General features: G+C 40.8%; 1 protein-coding gene across 1 annotated transcript; it reads left to right on the top strand.

Annotated features, from left to right (window-relative positions):
- Positions 1-5,644: 5,644 nt before the first annotated feature.
- On the top strand, positions 5,645-17,958 carry ankk1 (ankyrin repeat and kinase domain containing 1). The gene is made up of 9 exons (XM_068318024.1): positions 5,645-5,920; positions 6,074-6,356; positions 6,455-6,606; positions 6,913-6,962; positions 10,696-10,851; positions 11,571-11,695; positions 12,911-12,944; positions 13,255-13,495; positions 16,564-17,958. Exons 1-9 carry the CDS (start codon positions 5,691-5,693, stop codon positions 17,600-17,602), a joined length of 2,310 nt encoding a protein of 769 aa, XP_068174125.1. The 5' UTR covers positions 5,645-5,690; the 3' UTR covers positions 17,603-17,958.
- Positions 17,959-20,588: the final 2,630 nt, after the last annotated feature.

The raw sequence follows: 20,588 nt of genomic DNA on the forward strand, positions 1-20,588 counted from the left end.
GCGCATTTATGTGCGTGAAAAGAGCGATATGTTGGCCATGACACAACTGAACAGTCAAACGTCCTCTTGATACTTACTGTACAATATCAAACATAATGAGGATGAGGAGGTTCCATAATGAGATGATGAAGTCTGACCTGTGTGAATGATGTTTTTATTTTCATTCTCAGCTGCTGACGTGCCCTTCTCCCCCCACTGGATCGCACCTAAAAAAAATAAATTCATAAACTATTCTTGAAGCCATTTACTTTTGTATTTTTACCGTGAGTGCAATGGACTTAGAACTTACGCAACAACTTGAGCAGCAATTCACTCCCACGACATGTCGCTCTTCTTTGCAGCTGCAACGCTGTTCTGTTTCTTCTGAAAATGTCCTCAAAGTCTTTCTATTCATAAATTAAAATCTGTACTCTAACTTCCGTAAAGCGTTGCGGTGCGCGTCTCATCCGTTGTCATGGTGAATCGATGAATCAGGGCTCCATTGATGATGGCTTTTTTTCAAGTTGTTGTGTCTGTTAAACTACGGGTCAATTTACTCTGGGTTAGACAAACTAACCCTGAACTGCGTTTGTGAAACCGCGTTTGTGAAAGCAACCCAGAACCACAGGTTTACCTCAGGGTAGGTTAACCCTGCCTTCGTGAAATAGGCCCAATATCAGCTTCTTCCTCCTTCTCCAGCTGAGACTCGACCATCCTGGCGGGTGTCTCTCTGGCCCCCTCAGCCTCCACCAAATCACTCTGGCCATTCTTTGTGCGGTTATCTGCATGTTATTCTGTGGCTTCGGGTTGGTGGCCAGCGACTGTTTAACCTTTGTGCTGTCACCCATGTCCTGTTTAACCTTTGTGTTGTCACCTGTGACCTCTGGGTTGATGGCCGCCGATTCAGCAGGGGATGGACTTGGAACCTCACAAGGCTGCTATTGTGAAATTAGGACCGCAGCACTGAAAGCCACCACAGAGACTGGCTGTTTAACCTTTGCACTGTCACTTGTATTCTGCTTATTTTTCCACAGCTCTGTGTCGGCAGTCGGCAACCCAGCTGGGAATGGAGTCGGAAACCTTCAAGGCCGCGGACTTCAAGGCACCGACGGCGGCGTTGTTGTGCTCAGCGAAGGCTGGCCCACGGCAGCTGATGGCCAGCGCTCACCCTCTCCCTCCGGACAATGGCGGATGAGATGTCCCTTCCCCCTGCACCTTAAACATTTCATACTTCACTGATGACATAAAAAGATCAAGAGAGAGAACGAGAGAGAGAGAGAGAGAGAGAGAGCACCGACAACATAGAGAAAAGAACCAATGGAACAAAACAGATGACATGAAAATAATGCAGTGAATAGGATAAAGTATGACATGGAAATCTTGTCTTCCAAAATAGAGAATGAGTTGTGCCCACTTTAAAGTAACTTTTCAATGCAATTTAAGATAATCTGTCATCCAAGATTTAGCTTTAAATGACGAAGAAGCATTGATTGTATGGGTTATGAACATGAACCATTCCATAGTTTCAGTTTTATTAAATTGAAACTTTTATTAAATTGAAACCGTGGAAATTCCACGATAAAACAATAATATCAGACTTCATGCCAAACATGAAAAGAATTAATTGCCACCTTGTTCTATGGAGCTAACGCTACACTGCTAATGTGGAGAGCTCCAGCTAAACAATAGCCAACTGATGCAAGCCGAGCTTTTGCTGCAACACAACGTGAGACACAGTCACGTCATGTTGCTAGCATATTCCTTCTAGATTACTATGTGAACGGTGATTTCTACATTTTATTAGAACAATAAAAGTTGAAGTTTTTGATGATGTAACTTCCTAGAGTTGGAATTATCCTGTTGCGATCGTTGGACACCAGGAAACAAAACCAGCAGGACGTCCATTACATTGTCGATGCCATCCTGACCTCCGTTGAGTCTGTAATCTGGTGGAGAGACTTTTCCGTACAGAATGAGATCACAGTAAGGATTCAGCTCGTCTTCATCGGAGGAGTATTAATAAACTCAACAGAGTCTGCAGCAGAAACACAACTGGACGGTCTGATGATAGTTCCTTGTTGTTTTGGCCATAGATTGGTTGTTGATTGCGTACATGAGCAAGGCTGGGAGGAAACTTCATAAACATGAAAACGAAGTTTTGATTTCATCCTTTTTATTTGATCTTTGCCCATTTTTTTGACGACAATACGATAGCATTTAGAAAAGTTTTCATCCCCTGCTGTTCGCAAATGGACAGATGTCGCAAAGAGTTTCCTCTTTGGTCAAAGCAGTCATTGTGTAAATGGTCATAATTTCTGTCTCATTCCTGCTGTTTGAACTCTCTGCTCAAAAACATGAACATTGTTGGAACAGTTATGACACTGTAAAATTATGTCAACTAGGAAGTCCATGTTAGTTATTTCTTCTCCTAAAATAGCGAATGCCTTACGCCATATTGTCTACGTGATTCCTTCTGGCAGAGGCAGCGTGATTGGTTGGCACTTGATTGACAGGTAGTGGGTGGAGTTGGTGACAGCGTTAGGCTTTCAATTGAGCTTATTCAAATATATAGGTGAGAAGATTCTGAAAATCCAAGTAGAAACATTCAATGAATTATATATAATTCATTTCAGTGTCATAACTTTCATTTCAGTGTGGTAAAAACAAAGATGCAGACAGCAGTCACTTGGCTAACATAACAAAATGCTGAAAGGTAATCAAACAGGACTTTCAGTTCAACTCATTTGAAATAATATTTAATGGCAAGTAAAGAAAAAGCACAACTAATGCTCTAAATCTAGTGTATAAATCAGCATTAATACTGCTTTTGTGGGCCGTACTATCAGGGATAGTGACTTCCTGGAGGCTAGCTATTCACTGGTTTGTAGAGTCCAGAGGCCTGTAACATAAAGCTGGATTACGGTTTAGCAAGATGACTTCAGGTTAACCCTGGCTTTTCGGTACCATAAAGGTGGATTACTTTCTATCGGGCTACATTGTCGTGGTAACCTATGCTGAACACCTAACCTGCTCCGGAGCAGGATAAGTTCAGGATAAGAGCTCAGCAGGTATAAAAGCCCCACCTACTGACCAATCAGTTCTCTTGGAAAATGGCTTGTCTGTTTTATGAGAACCTGGTGGATCTTGGTGCACAGTAGGGGTGGGCGATACTGGGAATTTTGGTATCGATCCAATACCAAGTAAATACAGGGTAGTATCGGCCGATACCGATACGATACCGATACTTTTTGCTTGGAAATGTCATGATCATTGAATAATTGACCCCCCCCCCCCGAGTTAGTTTATTATAATTGCGATAAACACAGCACAAATATTTTAGGCAATAAAAATGTTTCATTTTTTAATAAATAACTACAATGCAAACTTTAACAGTACGGTATAAAAAAGTAAAATACTTCTACTACAACAACTGTTTCAGAACAAAAGACAAGAGAGTCAAACCAAATAAAAGCAGCAATGTAACATTATGTTATTTCAGGAATTAAAGTTTGTTTAGCACTTTAATGTACATGGTTCACAATAAGTTAGAGATTATGAGAGACTCATTTTTTGGGTAATAAATATTACACTAATGGAAATGGTGTTTCGTCTCATTCACTATATAACTTTTATTTATGTCATTACAATTCAGACCAAATAGGAAAGCAGTCACATAAATAACAATATCAATAACATATTGTGAACCTTGTATTTTTATCTGATTACTTTGGTAATAGAATTAATCAATAGATTAATCGATTCCTTGGGTAACGGATAGCTGTAGCCCTTGGTAAAACAAGATTTTTTTCAACTGTGTGAACATATAACCATTGAACCTAAAATTGATCTTCTTCTTCTTTTCCTTTCGGCTTTTCCCTTCAGGGGTCGCCACAGCGAATCAATTTCCTCCATCTAGCCCTGTCCTTTGAATCCTCTTCACTCACACCAACTATCTTCATGTCTTCCCTCATTACATCCATAAACCTCCTCTTTGGTCTTCCTCTAGGTCTCCTGCCTGGCGGTTCAAAACTCAGCATCCTTCTACCAATATATTCACTATCTCTCCTCTGGACATGTCCAAACCATCTCAGTCTGGCCTCTCTGACACCCGTTCCATCCTGCCTGTACACGCTTCTTCACCTCTTTTCCACACTCTCCATTGCTCTGGACTGTTGACCCTAAGTACTTAAAATCCTCCACCTTCTTGATCTCTTCTCCCTGTAACCTCACTCTTCCACTCTGGTCCCTCTCATTCACACACATGTACTCTGTCTTACTGCGGCTAACCTTCATTCCTCTCCTTTCCAGGACAAACCTCCACCTCTCTAGCTTCTCCTCCACCTGTTCCCTGCTCTCACCGCAGATCACAATGTCATCTGCAAACATCATAGTCCATGGAGATTCCTGTCTAACCTCGTCTGTCAGCCTGTCCATCACCATAGCGAACAAGAAGGGGCTCAGAGCTGATCCCTGATGCAGTCCCACCTCCACCTTGAACTCCTCTGTCACACCTACAGCACACCTCACCACTGTCTTACAGTCCTCATACATGTCCTGCACCACTCTAACATACTTCTCTGCCACTCCAGACTTCCTCATACAATAACATTGAACCTAAAATTGATACCCAATACATTGTGAAAAACAGATTACGTGGGTCAAGTTGATTTTTTGGTTGAAAAGCCTCTCCCAGAGTACATTGTCTCTGTCCGGAGGATGCAGCAGGCCAGTGGCCAGGTGGGGGAAGGGCTAAAGGTGGGCCTGAGTCACTCACTCAGGCAGACACACAGAGTAGCAGGGGGCGCTTGCCGAGATAAGGGGGGGGGGGGTGCGCTATTTGCACAGAGAAGCGGCGCTTCGAGGAAAGTGGTGGAGGAGCAAAGTATCGATCACAGGACAATAGTATCGATCTGATCAAAGTACTTGCTTAGTATTGATAATATCGATATTTGGATCGATCCGCCCACCCCTAGCGATTGGTAGCATGCAGCAAACTCCGCCCTTTTTATGTAAGCGCGCACAGATCTAGAGTGGACAAGCCTGAATTGAATTAATGAGTTGATAGCCGGCTTTATGGTCCCGAAAATCCGGAGGGCGGATGTCTCGGTAAGTGAAGCCAGTAAAGTAGGAGGAAGCCCGGCTAGTTTAATCAAGCTTTACGGTACAGGCCTCAGGTCATTTTCATTTTAACACACACAGGTGTACACACACACATGCGCGCACGTGCACACACACACACACACACACACACACACACACACACACACACACACACACACACAGTGTACCATTTTGTACATCTTTGTGTGCTATTATGAAGACACGTGTACACTGTAGACTATCATGACATAAAAATTACAGTGGTCATACATATATAGAATATCACAACTAATATTTATAACTACCTGTATTAACTGTTGTGTGCAACTTGACATTTTTGATGAAACTTAGGACATCAAACATTTCCAACACATTAAAACCAACTCGACTGTCTTGGCTGCTAAAAACCGGCTTTGCAACATTGCAGTGCAAATAACAACTATATGCAAGCTCCTCCCACAGCTCGACAGAGTTCTCTTTGTAAATCCACATTCCTTTTAAACTGCCTGCTGCCACTTATTTAACTATCTTGCAGGCTTTTTCTGTATCCCTGTATTGAAACACGGTTCCCATGGTGTAGATGTTGATGTGGATAATAGACCCCTGCGTTCATGTTAGACAGTGTGTCATCGGACTCTCTGTGGATGCTTGTACTCATGGATAACTGTGAGAGAACCCCTTGGAGTTTCAGCAACTTCAACAAGGACAGCTTTGAGGCTGACTGGATTAAGCTGGCAGAAGGTCGATTTGCTCAGGTGTACAAAGTCAAGCTCAAGCTTGGGAGATTAACATATGCCTTAAAAAGCTTTGACACAAACCTGGGTGCTGACAACTTTTACAGGTAGGAATTAAATAATGAAAACTAGTAGATTCTCTGCTGCTACAGTTTCTAGGCATTTTGGCACACCAATATCTACAAGGATCTTGTGTTTTTCATTATTCACAGTTAAAAAGAAATCATTATACAAAACCTTTTCTGATATTTTTTTCCCAGGAGACTCATCTGCGAGAAGTCAGAAATAATCAAAATGAATTGCAAGTACATTGTGTCCATCTATGGACTGTGCAGTGAAGCAAATGCTGTGGTGATGGAGTACATGAGTAATGGATCGCTGAACAATCTCCTGGCCAGTCATATCCTGATGTGGCCAAAGAAGTTCCAAATGATTCATGAGGTCTCCATGGGTATAAATTTCCTCCACAGCTTGACACCTCCACTACTCCACCTTAACCTGAAGACATCCAACATTCTGCTGGATGACCACCTCCATGTCAAGGTCAGTGCAAAACAATGAAAGCATCACAATGGGACTATGGTTGTTTAAAAAGGTTTACTATTGTTAGAATTGTTTCTTAAAAAATATTATTAATGAAGATTTCAGATTTTGATTTAATCCACTGGGAAGAAGGAATGAGCACAAAATGGTTCATGGAGAATCTGACTGTGAGAGGGAACACAAGTTACATTCCTCCAGAGACCTTCAGCGAATGCTCTGATCCTCCACAAACTACATTTGATGTCTACAGGTGATTTGGCAAGGGCAATTTCTAAATTTAACAGGCATAGACACTGCGTTTTTGCTTACTTAGTGTACAATACTGTACTCAATGTCACTACACTCTTTATTCTGTATTTTTATTATGTCACAGGTCATTGGGACATTTTCCAAATACTCATTTACTTTTTGACACTATTACATCACTGGTTTGAGTTTACCCAAAAAACTTGTGTGCTTTTAATATCACATAAAATTCAACTTCATATTTTTGTGCTTTTAAATAAGAGAAGTTTGTGCGTTGAATGAAAATTAAGTTTGCTTCATTCATTCACAGTTTTGGAATTGTGATTTGGGAGATTCTGACTCAACAAAAACCATATGCAGGTAAAAATCTTTTAATGCATTCAATCTTTGCATGAAATACAATACATGTTTCTTCTGCATACAACACTCAACAAGCCAGTCAAACAACTTTTTCATACCATTATGTCCAGTTCACTCAACCAAAACTACTGTCTCTTTTGAAGACTTTTTGGGTGTTCCCAAATATTGTAGATATTATTACTGTGGGCTTCTGCAAATATCATAATTGTATATAATATTATTCATACTCATATTATTCATATTTCTAGCAAGAGATGGCTAGCTGGATTAGTTTACAGGCAATGCTACCCAGGCTCTATCCAGTTAATAAATCTAAATCCAGTTTGAATAAGTGACAATAGTAGTATTGTTATTTTATGCACTTCACATACAGAACAAGATCTCAAAGTTGCAATCGCAACAATGGAAAGAAGTGATTGAAGTCTAAAATAACCCAATAAAACTATAGAATTAGGTAAAAAGGTATGTTTTAAGTTCATTTTTTAGAATATTCTAGAGTCTGTGGCATATCCAGGAGTGGGGTGGCATTCTACAGATGTGGAAAGTGTGTAGAATGCTCTGTCTCCCACAATTTGGACACCAGGCCTGGATGTGTACAATTGTTATTTTTCTGTGGAATTTAGGGCACTTACTGGGATGTGCAGGTTGACCATGTCCTTTAGGTAGCCAGGGCAAGGTCGCTGATGCACTGGTGAGGAGGCAGTGGAAGGCCATCTTATAGGAATGTGTGTGTGTGTGTGTGTGTGTGTGTGTGTGTGTGTGTGTGTGTGTGTGTGTGTGTGTGTGTGTGTGTGTGTGTGTGTGTGTGTGTGTGTGTGTGTGTGTGTTGGGGGGTTGTAGTGCAGGGTTTGCTAGGAAAGAAATAATAGAAATTCACTACAGCAATATAGTTAGGTGGAGATGGAGACATGTTTCCCTGTATCAGACAGGGTGACTGATGGACTTAGGCTTCCAGATGCATTTAATGCGATGGTCAAACATGAGGTAAGGGGTCAAATAAAGCATTCTGGTTAGCCACTGAGAAGGCCCTGGATATAATTGGAGATGACTGGTTTGGAGTGACAAGCAAAACCTCTTTTTTTGAACTGCTGGAGGACCATCCATACCTTTATCTCCTCCACAGAAAAGGTAATTGTGAGGAGTATTGTTGTACTTGAGGTTGGTGATGAGGTTGGAGATGGCTGAGGGTCTGATGTGATACACGTCAGTTTACGATCAGCTATAGTTACAACAGTTAAAGATAAACATACTCCCACAATTGTATAATTTGTAATCATGGACTGTAAATTGATAACGAAAAATCCACAGGATTCAGAATCACTTCTGAATCCTGTTTCTGATGGGACATAATTTGTGAAGGAATCAAACAGTCAACTTTTAATAGTGTAATATAAAATATTAGACCTTTATGCTGCCAACACAAACCTTCATCTGTTTTCAAATTAATGAGCAGGGCTTTGAACCGGTTCATGGAACGAAAACGAAAACCGGAAACTTTTGATATTTTTGCAGGAACAAAAACGAAACCGAAAACTTCGGATCATCGGAACAGAAAATAATTGTAAACCGGTTAATACCTGGGTTTTTTTTCGTTCTTGAAATAAGCAGATACTTTAGTCACGGCATCCATAATCCACGCATATATTGTAGGGGTGTAACTCGCGGTGTAACTCGCTCGGCACTGCATCCAGTCCTGGTAAACGTGTGTTCACGTCTCTCATCCATCACTCCACGACGCACGCAGCTTAACTTTTAAGGCTCTGTTTACACCGATGTCCAGCGGTTGGAGTTCTTTCGTTAATCCTCCCAGGATGATGGCAAGCTCCGAATTCAGCCGCTTGACATGGTTTTTTACAGAAGCGGTGGTCTGGGCGTGCATGGAGTCACAGATCTAGAGAGATGGCGAAGCGTGAAAAATGCCCCCAGGTCTCTTTAAGTGAACCGGAACAACCAGAACTGATAGCCTGGAGTTTACATGTTACGTCGTAAGTGTGTGTCTTCGCTGACGCCATTGTCGGAGGTCTTTAGCCAAACACATGTGGTTATGCAGCATACCTGCGGTACGGTACCGGCATATACCCTATACCGGTACCTACCGGAGGTGTGCCGGACGTAGCCTCGCGTCATGTTCTCTAATTGGTCCATCGCTGCCGGCGTACGTAGTGATGTATTACGTCCAATGTAGTGGACAATGGCCGAGCTGGCGGAGCGCTGACTAAAGTCACACAAATTTTTTTTTACAGATTTTGGAACTCAGTGTACACATAAGACGCTTAATGTAAAAAAGGCGCAGCATTGATGTTTGAGAAATTTTAAGGCTTTTAAGCGCGTCTTATGGTGCACAAAATACGGCACCTATATATTTATATTTACAAGGAACATTATTAACCGGTTCAGGAACTTTTTTTTTTTGTTCTAACCAGTTCAGGAACATCAGTTTATGGGTGGAACGCAAAACCGGAAGCGTTCCGTTTCTGTTCGGAACGAACCGATTGGCAAAAAATTCTGGTTCAAAGTCCTGTTAATGAGTGTCAGAAACTGCTCATTTCTTTAAAAGTCTTTTATTGTGGAAGAATTACAGAAACATGTTTCAGAAAACAAATCTTTGTGTGAAACAATCAGATAGAATTGCAATTAGGTAATAGGTTTTGCAGATGTTAGAATTGCACTTAGGTACTGCTTTTGCAGTTGATATAGGTTTAAATGACTGAGTCATACGATGATATGTTGTGGTCTATTCTATTTGCAGCACAGTATACAGTGTTTGATGAAAATATTTATTTTATTCCTGACAACAACTACAAGCTTAATTTTACTTTTCTTGTGGTTCTAGTTTCAATTAAGTTCTGACATTTTTCCATCCCAACTCTACAGACATCCTCAATATAAACTGGTGAGAGTGTCTCTTGAATTAGTTTTTATGGTCTGGTGAGGATGAAAAGCAGGAAATTTGTTTTGAATCATGTTGCTTTTCTTATCAATTTTATACCAGACCAAAGAGGACAATGTGATTGCTTAGTCTGAGAGAATGTGGATATATGATAGCATGTTTTTGACCCTTCAAAATAAACTAACAAAGAAAAAAAAAATCAGAAATCATCCACCAAACTTGTTTAACCATTCTTTTGATAAAATTTAACATGCTAAAGATGGCATGGTGGCACAGTGGATAGAGCTGTTGCCTTACAGCAAGAAGGTTCTGGGTTCAACCTGTGGCTTTTCTGTGCAGAGGTCTTCTGTTCTCCCTATGTCTATTTGGCTTCTCTGTGGGTTTTTTGGCTTTTTCCCACCACCAATAACATGTAACTTGGGTTAATTGTTCACTAAAGATTTCTGCCGCGGTGCACTGGCATTGTGCCCGGAGTGTCCCCCGCCTCACGCCCTATGCTGGGCTCCGGCTCCCCGTGACCCGCTGCGGCGGATATAGCAGTGGTAATCTGAAGATGACTGACTGACTGAAGATTTCTGTAGGTGTTAGTGCGAGTATGAATGTCTGGCTCTCCTGTGATGTGCTGGCATCTCATCCAGGGTGTACCCTGCTTCTCATCCAATGTCAGCTGTGATAAGATCCAGCAACACTCACGAGTCTTTGGATAAGTGAATGAAAATGAATGAATGAATAATATACTAAGAAATAAATTAGGTGTGGTAGCTTCTTTACTGCTGTGGTCATTATCTGCAAGTGTTTATCTACAACTGAATCTTGTTTCTCACATCTGTCCTGTGGAACCAGGATGCAGCATACCCACGGTGATCTTACAAGTGTCCCAGGGTAAGAGACCTAGTGTGGAGATCATACCTGAGCAGAAACCCCACGGATGCGACCAGATGATTACAATCATGACACAGTGCTGGAACCAAGATCGCAGGAAGAGGCCACAGTTCTCAGGTGAAATAGTTAAAAGGCAGTTGAACACGTCATCGAAAAGGATTACCTCAAAATAAAAATTATAATATGCCACAACATTATGAGGTCATTTTCCTTTGATCATGTCAACATTAAACTGAACTCTGTGTGTAATAAAAAAACGTATTACAATACAATCAAAGATTACTTTTCGACATACTTTTTTTTCAGACTAAAGCACAGATGTGAATCAAATGATTAAATAATACCTTACATCGTGCTTCAATGTCAGTGTTTTTAATCTGCTCTCATGAAAATCAATTTGCACTAATCTTCCTTCTCTCAAACAAAACAACCACATTGTCCTTTTGGTCTGGTATATAATTATCAAATTAACAGCAATGTGCTCAGGGAAAAACATTCTGCTACACGTACTGCAAGTCTGAGTGAAACATTTACACAATAGGATGAGGGTCATACTTAGATAAGGACTTAACTAGACAGGTTTATGAAGACAAAATTCATACCATTCTTATTATTTTTAAGCGTCAGACATTCCAATTGGTTCATAAGAACCTAATTGTGTTACAGTATCCAGGAAAGAATATAGGAGTAAGTCATGTTTAACCAGTTTTTCTCTGTAATACAAACAAAAACCTACATTTGTTTAAGTAATGACACATTATCCAAATGCAGAGTGGTCCCTTGCTTGACATTCAGTTTTCTGTTCTGCATTTTTTTGGCTGCACTTTTTTTTTCAGACATTGTAAAGGAGACGGACACATTGAGTGAAAGCCTGAAGATCTGTGGATCACTGCAATTTCAGAAAAATGATGAAGGAGGGCAGAAACCACATCATCCTTGGCTGGTTTTCCCTACACACCAGGTTGTTCTGCTCAACACACTCTCTCAGTGGTACTGAAGTATCCACTGAATCCACTTCACCTTTGACATAATGCAGAGTCATTCAGGCTAACTGCATTGTAAATGGCAATCTGCAAACGTTTTATGCATCAGTCTTAGACAATTTTTCATTTTCATCTATGAATGAGTCTTTTTGCATTCATGACTTCTGCCAACAAGACTTGGAGAAGGTTATGTGATTGGTACTGTGTTTAAAAGGATAACTCAGAATGTTCGGAAAGCATTTCATTAACTCTTGTGAATAGATGAAGCGTAGGGAGCGAAGACAGTAGTTAGATGTTGAGGCTTATCCAATGGACAGCAAAACAAAATGAGATGTTTTGCCTTGAAACAGCACAATGTTAAAATCAACCACCCACAGTTGAATATGCCCAAATATTCACATATTGCAGGAGAGTCTTATTCTAAATAAATCTGATTACCAACTATGGTCATAGTGTCACATAGTGGTAACAGGAAATCAAATATCTTAGTTTGACGTACACTGATGGGTCGGGTGACAAAATTCTCTTGAAATTGGGTCCTAAAAGAAGCTGTAACACAAATAGTCCCATGTCAAATATTGCCATGGCAGTGTGGCAGTGTTGTTTCCATGAAACAAGAACTTGATAGAAAACAATGTGAAAACATTTACATAGACATTTTGTACAATAATGCCACCCTGGCAATAGAAAATTGAATATTTACCTTTGTCAATGAGAGGAAGAGTTTTGTGTGTGTGTGTGTGTGTGTGTGTGTGTGTGTGTGTGTGTGTGTGTGTGTGTGTGTGAGTGTGTGTGTGTGTGTGTGTGTGTGTGTGTGTGTGTGTGGTGCAGGATAGCATAATGTAATGTCCACCTTTGGAAATGAGCATGAAACACAATGCACAACTGAAGTTCTTGTTTGCTAATACTGTTTGCTAAAACAGGATTAAAATCCAGTTTTGTTATCACATATATCATCAAAGTCATGGTAGTTTTAGATGCTTGTGTATCATTAAATTTTTTAAAATATTTTTAAAATATACAGTACATACCGTACAGACAGGGCATGTAATGTATCAGGTAATAGTACAACATTGAATTATTCATACAGATGAAGGTCTTTGCTCACTTTTATCTCAATCAAATAAATGTTCAATACTTCAATATTGAGGTTAATATGATGGTTTTTAGTTTTTCTTTCTTATCCATTTTAGATTACTTTGCCTGAGATGCCTGACCTTCCTTCAGGTAAACACATGAGTCGCACATGATGCAAAATAAGTTTCAGTTCAGTACAAAGCCGGCAGCGTTGACATTTAAAAGTGCTATTTACAGTCCTGTCTCATTTGGTTTTACATTTTGTACTAAAAAGCAGCTTCGTATATTGTGTAATCCTTCTTTATTATCTAAATTATTAGTTAATTTCAAATCATCATTTCCATGTCACTTTACATTAAAATGCAATTAATACATAAATCACAATTTCATAAAACATTAGAAGTACATGTTCTGTAACTCATTTTCTCTTATGTTAACAATAAGCTTTTTCTTTTCATAGATGACCAATGTGGAAAGGACAGCATTCTGTCTCTTCTTTACAGAAAGGACTTTAGTAGTTTCAGACAATCTGTAAGGAGAGAACATGTATACAAAAAATTCCCAGATAAAAAGAACCTCCTCCATTACACGGTTGCCAGCGGCGATGTGGAGAGTGTTGAGCATGTCTTGAATCTTGGTGCTGGAGTCAACTGTGTTACTGCCAAAGGCTACACTGCCCTTATGATTGCTTCTCTTTACAGGTTTGTACAAATATATCTGCAACGGATTGTTCTACGTAACATTAATGTTGCTAGCTATATTTAATGTAGTATTTGTCCTGTGCCTAATGTACAAATCCATGGAGTCTGTATGTTCTTTTTGCACGTGCTTAAGTTTCCTTTTTGGCTGTTGTGGTTTCCTCCCACTCTCTAAACATTAATGAAACATTAGGTTATGTTCACCCATTGAGGATTTGAACTCAAGATCCAGTGGCTGCGGACTCCAACCTCAACTGTTATTTTTTCCTTTCGTCTTTTCCCTTCAGGGGTCACCACCACGAATCAGTTGTCCCTATCTAACCCTGTGTTCTGCATCCTCTTCTCTCACACCAACTACCTTCATGTCCTCTTTCACTACATCCATAAACCTCGTATTTGTTCTTCCTCTAGACGTCCTGCCTGGCAGTTTAAAACTCAGCTTCCTTCTACCAATATATTCACTATCTCTCCTCTGGACAACTCCAAACCATCTCAGTCTGGCCTCTCTGACTTTATCTCTAAAACCTCTAACATGTACTGTACCTCTGAAGTACTCATTCCTGATCCTATCCTTCCTGGTCACTCCCAAAGAGAACCTCAGCATCTTCATCTCTGCTACCTCCAGCTCTGTCTCCTGTCTTTTCCTCAGTGACACTGTCTCTAGAACAAACAACACCGCTGGTCTCACCACAGTTTTGTACACCTTTCCTTTCATTTTAGCTGAAACCCTTCTATCACACATCACACCTGACACTTTCCTCCACCTGTTCCATCCTGCCTGTACACGCTTCTTCACCTATTTTCCACACTCTCCATTGCTCTGGACTGTTGACCCTAAGTACTTAAAATCCTCCACCTTCTTGATCTCTTCTCCCTGTAACTTCACTCCTCCACTTGGGTCCCTCTCATTCACACACATGTACTCTTTCTTACTGCGGTTAATCTTCATTCTTCTCCATTTCTGGACAAACCTCCACCTCTCTAGCTTCTCCTCCACCTTTTCCCTACTCTCACTACAGATTACAATCTCATCTGCAAACATCATAGTCCATCAAGATTCCTGTCTAACCTCGTCTATCAGCCTGTCCATCACCATAGCGAAGAAGAAGGGGCTCAGAACTGATCCCTGATGCAGTTCCCCCTCCACCTTGAACTCCTCTGTCACACCTACAGAACACCTAACCACTATCTTACAGTCCTCATACACTTCCTGCACTGCTCTAACATACTTCTCTGCCACTCCAGACTTCCTCATACAATACCACAGTTCCTCTCTGGGCACCCTATCATAAGCTTTCTCCAGATCTACAAAAACACAATGCAGCTCCCTCTGGCCTTCTCTGTACTTCTCTGTGAACATCCTCAAAACAAATACTGCATGTGTGTTAGTCTTATTTTGGCAAGAAACCATACTGCTGCTCACAAATGCTCACTTCTGCCCTAGCTTCAACTATTCTTTCCCATAACTTCATTGTATGGCTCATGAGCTTTAATCCTTTGTAGTGTCCACAATTCTGCACATCTCCCTTGTTCTTAAAAATGGGCACCAGCACACTTCTCCTCCATTCCTCAGGCATCTTCTCACTATCTAAGATCCTGTTGAACAACCCAGTCAGAAACTCTACTGCCACCTCTACTAGACACTTCCATACCTCCACAAGTAAATCATAAAGACCGAGTGCCTTTCCACTCTTCATCCTCTTCAATGCCCTCTTCACTTCATCCTGACTGATCTTTGCTACTTCTTGGTCCACAACAGCCACCTCTTCTAGTCTTTGTTCTCTTTCATTTTCCTCAGTCATCAACTCTTCAAAGTAGTGTTTCCATCTTCCTATCACACTACTTGCACCTGTGAACACACTTTCATCCCTACTCTTAATCACCCTAACCTGCTGCACATCCTTCCCATCTCTGTCTCTCTGTTTTGCCAACCTGTATAGATCAGTCTCTCCCTCCTTACTGTCTAACCTAGCATACAAGTCATGTGGAGCCCCTTGTTTGGCCTTTGCTACCTCTACTTTCACCTTACGCTGCATCTCCCTGTACTCCTGTCTACTCTCCAGGGTCCTCTCAGTGTCCCACTTGTTCTTAGCTAACCTCTTTCTCTGTATATACAATGACACTAGCGTGGTGGAATAACGAAGTACATCTACCTGTCTCCCTGATCACATTAGCTGTAGTTGTGCAGTCATCTGGAAGCACCACCTGACCACCCAGAGCCTGTCTTATCTCCTTTCTTAAAGTCATGCAACACTCTTCCTTTTTCAACTTCTGCCATTTCGTCCTCTACTCTGCCTTTGCCCTCTACATCTTCCTCACCACCAAAGTCATCCTACACACCACCGTCCTATGCTGTTTGGCTACACTCTTGCTTACCACTACTTTGCAGTCGCTGATCTTCTTCAGATTACACCGTCTACACAAGATGTAGTCTACCTGTGTGCTCCTGCCTCCACTCTTATAGGTCATCCTATGTTCCTGCCTCTTCTGGAAGAAAGTATTCACCATAGTCATTTTTCAAAGTCAACCACCATCTGTCCTTCTGCATTCCCCTCCTGGATACCAAATAATTCTACTGTATGGTACTGGCTAATTTCTACTCAAACACATGAAGTACATTGAAACTCCTCACAGAAAATGTCCTCAGGTGGATTTGAACTAAACCCACTGTACCAATGTGTTGCCCACCCAAAAAGAAACTGTTTTTTAAACTGACTGTTTAAAATGGTGTCCATGAGTTTGTGCTGTATACAATGTTTCATAGCTGCTGGGAACTAATGAGACAGTGTTACACAAGTTTTTTTCTAGTGTTATAAAAATATTAATAATCACAATCATCATGACAGCAATGATGACAATAAGAATCAAAACATTCAAAAAGTAATAATATATTGCTGATCTTATAATACTTGCTCCACTGTGTTAAATAAATTTACCGTGGACCACGCTCCCATTAGGTGAATATTTTTCTGAGGCGTTAGATGATCTTAATATAAATGACAATCTTAGTAGAAATGAGCCTAGTATGACGTTTGAACCCTGAACGCTAAAATAAAACAATTTTTCCACAGATATCATGACATCCTCTCCCTGTTGCTGGAACATGGAGCAAGTACCACATTAAGAGAAGAGGAACTATGGACAGCGCTCCATTTTGCCGCTCAGAATGGTGATGACAGGACCGTCCGTCTCCTGCTGGACAAAGGTGCTGCGGCTGACGTTCAAGAAAAAGCTGGTTGGACCCCTCTTCACCTGGCCTGCCAGAATGGCCATGAAACAGTGGTGCGCCTGCTACTTTCACGGTTGTCAGAGGAAGCTGTTGAAGAACGAGAGGCTCAAGGAAGGACGCCACTTCACCTAGCTTCCACCTATGGCCATGTAAATATTGCAAAACTCCTTCTATCTCAGGGAGCAGATCCAAATGCTACTGACTGCTCTCTATCGACTGCCCTTCACATTTCCGCTGAGGAAGGTCATAATAGAGCTGTTAGACAGTTGCTGAAGAGTGGGGTGACTGTTGACAGTGCAGATAGCAGAGGATACACTCCACTTCACCTGGCTGCTTTACATGGTCATACAGGTATATGCCGGCAGCTATTGTTAAATGGAGCCAGCCCAAACACCAGGACCCTCCAAGAATGGACTCCCATGCACCTTGCTGCTCTGAAGGGTCATGATGCAACAGTGGTCCAGTTAGAGAGTCAGGGTGGTTGTGTGAATGCTAGGGGTAGCATTGGATGGACACCACTCCACCTTGCATGCCAGCAGAATGAACCAAATGTGGTAGAAAAGCTCCTGGAAGCCAATGCGGATCCAAACGTGTATGAAGACAGTGATGGATGGACACCATTACATATCGCCTGTACCAGTGTCAGTGTCTCTAGTGTTGGCCACCTAGTATCACATCACGCGAATGTCAATGCACTGAATGCCGGAAAGGCAACACCTTTACACCTGGCTGCCCAGCATGGTGTTTTGCCCATTGCGAAGGCTTTAGTTCTTAATGGGGCCGATAAGACTCTCCTGGACTCTTCTGGATCCACACCTCTGGATGTTGCCCAGAGGTGTAATAAACTGGAAATACTGAAACTGCTAAAGGAGTTAAGATGAAATGGGATGATGCATGATATTATTGGGTTTGGCGTTGGATGATAAAAACATAAGGTAAAGAAATTAAGACATTACAGTGAATTTTTTCATCATGAAGAGAGTATGCTGTAGGCAAAATCTTAATCTATCGCAGGTCTTTCCTTTCTATGGCCATCAGACTGTACAATCAGCACTCCTCCTAGTCGACCATAAACAGACAATCACGCACACAATCCAGCTGACCAGTGTAGCTTGTACTTTGTAGTAGTGAAATGTGAATTAGTGATTTTAAATTGTTAACATCTATATCACATGTTATATATGTTAATATGTATGTACAGTATGTACGTGTGTATGGACCCCCTCCCCCCTCTGCTGCCGCAATCAGAATAATTTCCCCACTGTGGGACTCATAATGGTCTATCCTAAACAATAACAGGACATTAAAACAATACATAAACAAAATAATTTTTGTAGTACAGTAATTAAACTTTGGTATATGTACCTCTGCTGAATGAATTTTATCTTGGTGCGTGTAGAGGCCAAGCCAAGCTTTAAGGTCAAAGGTCTGACATGCCACTTTGAGCTTGATTACTCTGTTTTATTTCCATTAAGTTTCTTAGTTAACTCGACCAACAGTTAACATCAAATAGCAAAACATTCAGAGTTCAGCGTTACCATCTGTCAATGCTTCCAGGAAAAAACCTAACTCAGTCAACATTGGTTCCTACATCATTTAGCAGAAGAAGAAGAACCCCGTCCATACTTAAAAAGAAATTACAGGCGAGTTGTGACAGAGTTGAATTACAGGTAGTCTATAGTCTTCATTACTGCCACTAACTTGCAACCTGACCCTAAGTGACAGCAGTCTCGATGTTCGCAAACGTCTTCATGCACATAAATACATTGTGCATTCCAGTGGTGGACAGTTAGGGCCAGCAAGGCCTTCTCTGCTCGCCAAACATAACCAGAAATCATGATAATATTTACACACACACATCACATATATACAGTATATATTGGGATCAGTGACGTGCGGTGAGGTTCATAGCTGGTGAGGCACTGACTTCATCATAATCAGATTACAAGCATATGAACCTACAGTGTAGCTTATTCACAATTTAATTATCAACAGTGAGTGGGTTATTTTAAAAGTCTCAACAGAATTATTTACACATACAAACAGTAACACACAAATAACCACATTTTATTAAAAATACCTGGTTATGTTGTACCTACATGTTTGTTTATATGTAATGTTTACTTATAAATGAAATCCATCCAATTTTTAGTCAAAATATGTAATCCTCCATTTTTATGATAAAGCAAGGCAAGCAGAAAAAACAAATGAATGGCTGCACTTGACTTGCTGCTCAACTCAAGAAAGACATTACACACATACAGTTGTTGACAAAAACACTGGACATTATATACATTGGGTAAAATATGGAAATTTAGTTCATATAGCAAACGTGTTTGAAAATTTTAATGGCAACATACAGAGAGGTAGCGTTACAGTCTCACTGTTCAGCTACCAGCACAAGCTAGCTGAGGCATTGTGCATTCCATGGTGAAGCTCGACTGGCTGCTGCCTCACCGCAAGTCTCTTGTCAGTATTTCAGCGGTAGATGTAAAAGTTCAGTGATTTTGAGTAAAAATAATCTACCATTGGTGACGTTTAACGGAAAATAACTTCATAATACACATGACTGGATAAATTTAACCATTTAATTTATTTCTTCCCTTTTCTTTTTTTTTTTTTCCATGATGGCAGGTGAGGCTGTGCCCACTGACCGCACATCGCTGATTGGGATACTATATAACATGGACCAACACTGGGTCAGTGTTTATTTTACAGGTTTTATCCAGTCAGAATTCAGCTAGCTTGTGTTGCCAGGTCTGCTATTTCTAGACAACTAATTACAATGGCTGACAGGTTCCGAGGGACACTGCAAACTGTTCTAGTGGGAATACCTTTTGATTGCAAAGGATTGATTTGGTGTTTAGAGCCACACTAGATTTGCAAACTCGAATTGTTCAACCAAGTCAGCAACGAGACACCAAAGCACAACTGGACATTTGCAAGCTACGGTGCTTTTAAAAGCTTTTGGGGACACCAGTGTCGATTCACAGTTCAATGAACAGGTACGCACAAAGAGAGAGCTTCACAATGAAATGGTGAAAAACAAACAGAGTTACTGAAAAGATTGACTGATTGTGCCATGTTCCTGGGTAAACAGGACTTTTCATTGAGGGGACACAACAAAAGCGCTTAGTCCACAAACAAAGGTAGCTACATGGAACTTCTTTCTTTTGTTGCTCAGCATGACACAGACCTGCATTACCACTTGTCCACTGACAGAGTATTTACTGGGAAATCTGGCAAAATACAAAATTACCTCATTCATGCCATTCCACAAACGATTGAAGAGATCAAAATAGAAATCAAAATGGTGCTTTTTGTCACTGTAATGGTGGATGAGACACCAGATGTGTCTTAGTTCAGAAGATCATAAAAAGTAGGTAGCATGGCGTGTGTTGAAGTACCACTTTACATTTGACCATTCCATCAATGCAATTTTGTCATTACAATGACACATTGCTGAACCTGCTCTCTCCACAAAGGCAAACTCTCGGTCTTTTTGTTTTGAAATGTACAATCTTCCTCATCTTTTTTTCTTTTCCCTATCTTCTTCGTCAAAGAGTTAGCTTGGAGCTAAAGACCGAGCAGACTGATTCAAAAGGGGCAACCAGGAATGGCCAACGTAGGTTATTATCCAATTAAAATAACAGACAATTGCTCCTGCAGCCAACTACAGCCCTGAACAGGACATGAGCAGCGAAAAATCAATGGATGGAATAAAACGAGTATTTTGTTTCGTCTTCGAGCCAGAAATACTAAGTATGAAAAAATGTACAGAATATAGACGTGATGTATAATGTGAGGGCAACTTTAAAGAAAAAAATTAACAACTGAACTGAAACAATACTCATTCTTATCCAATGT

This window comes from Antennarius striatus, chromosome 6 (assembly GCF_040054535.1).
Source record: "Antennarius striatus isolate MH-2024 chromosome 6, ASM4005453v1, whole genome shotgun sequence".
NCBI classification, from domain to species: domain Eukaryota; kingdom Metazoa; phylum Chordata; class Actinopteri; order Lophiiformes; family Antennariidae; genus Antennarius; species Antennarius striatus.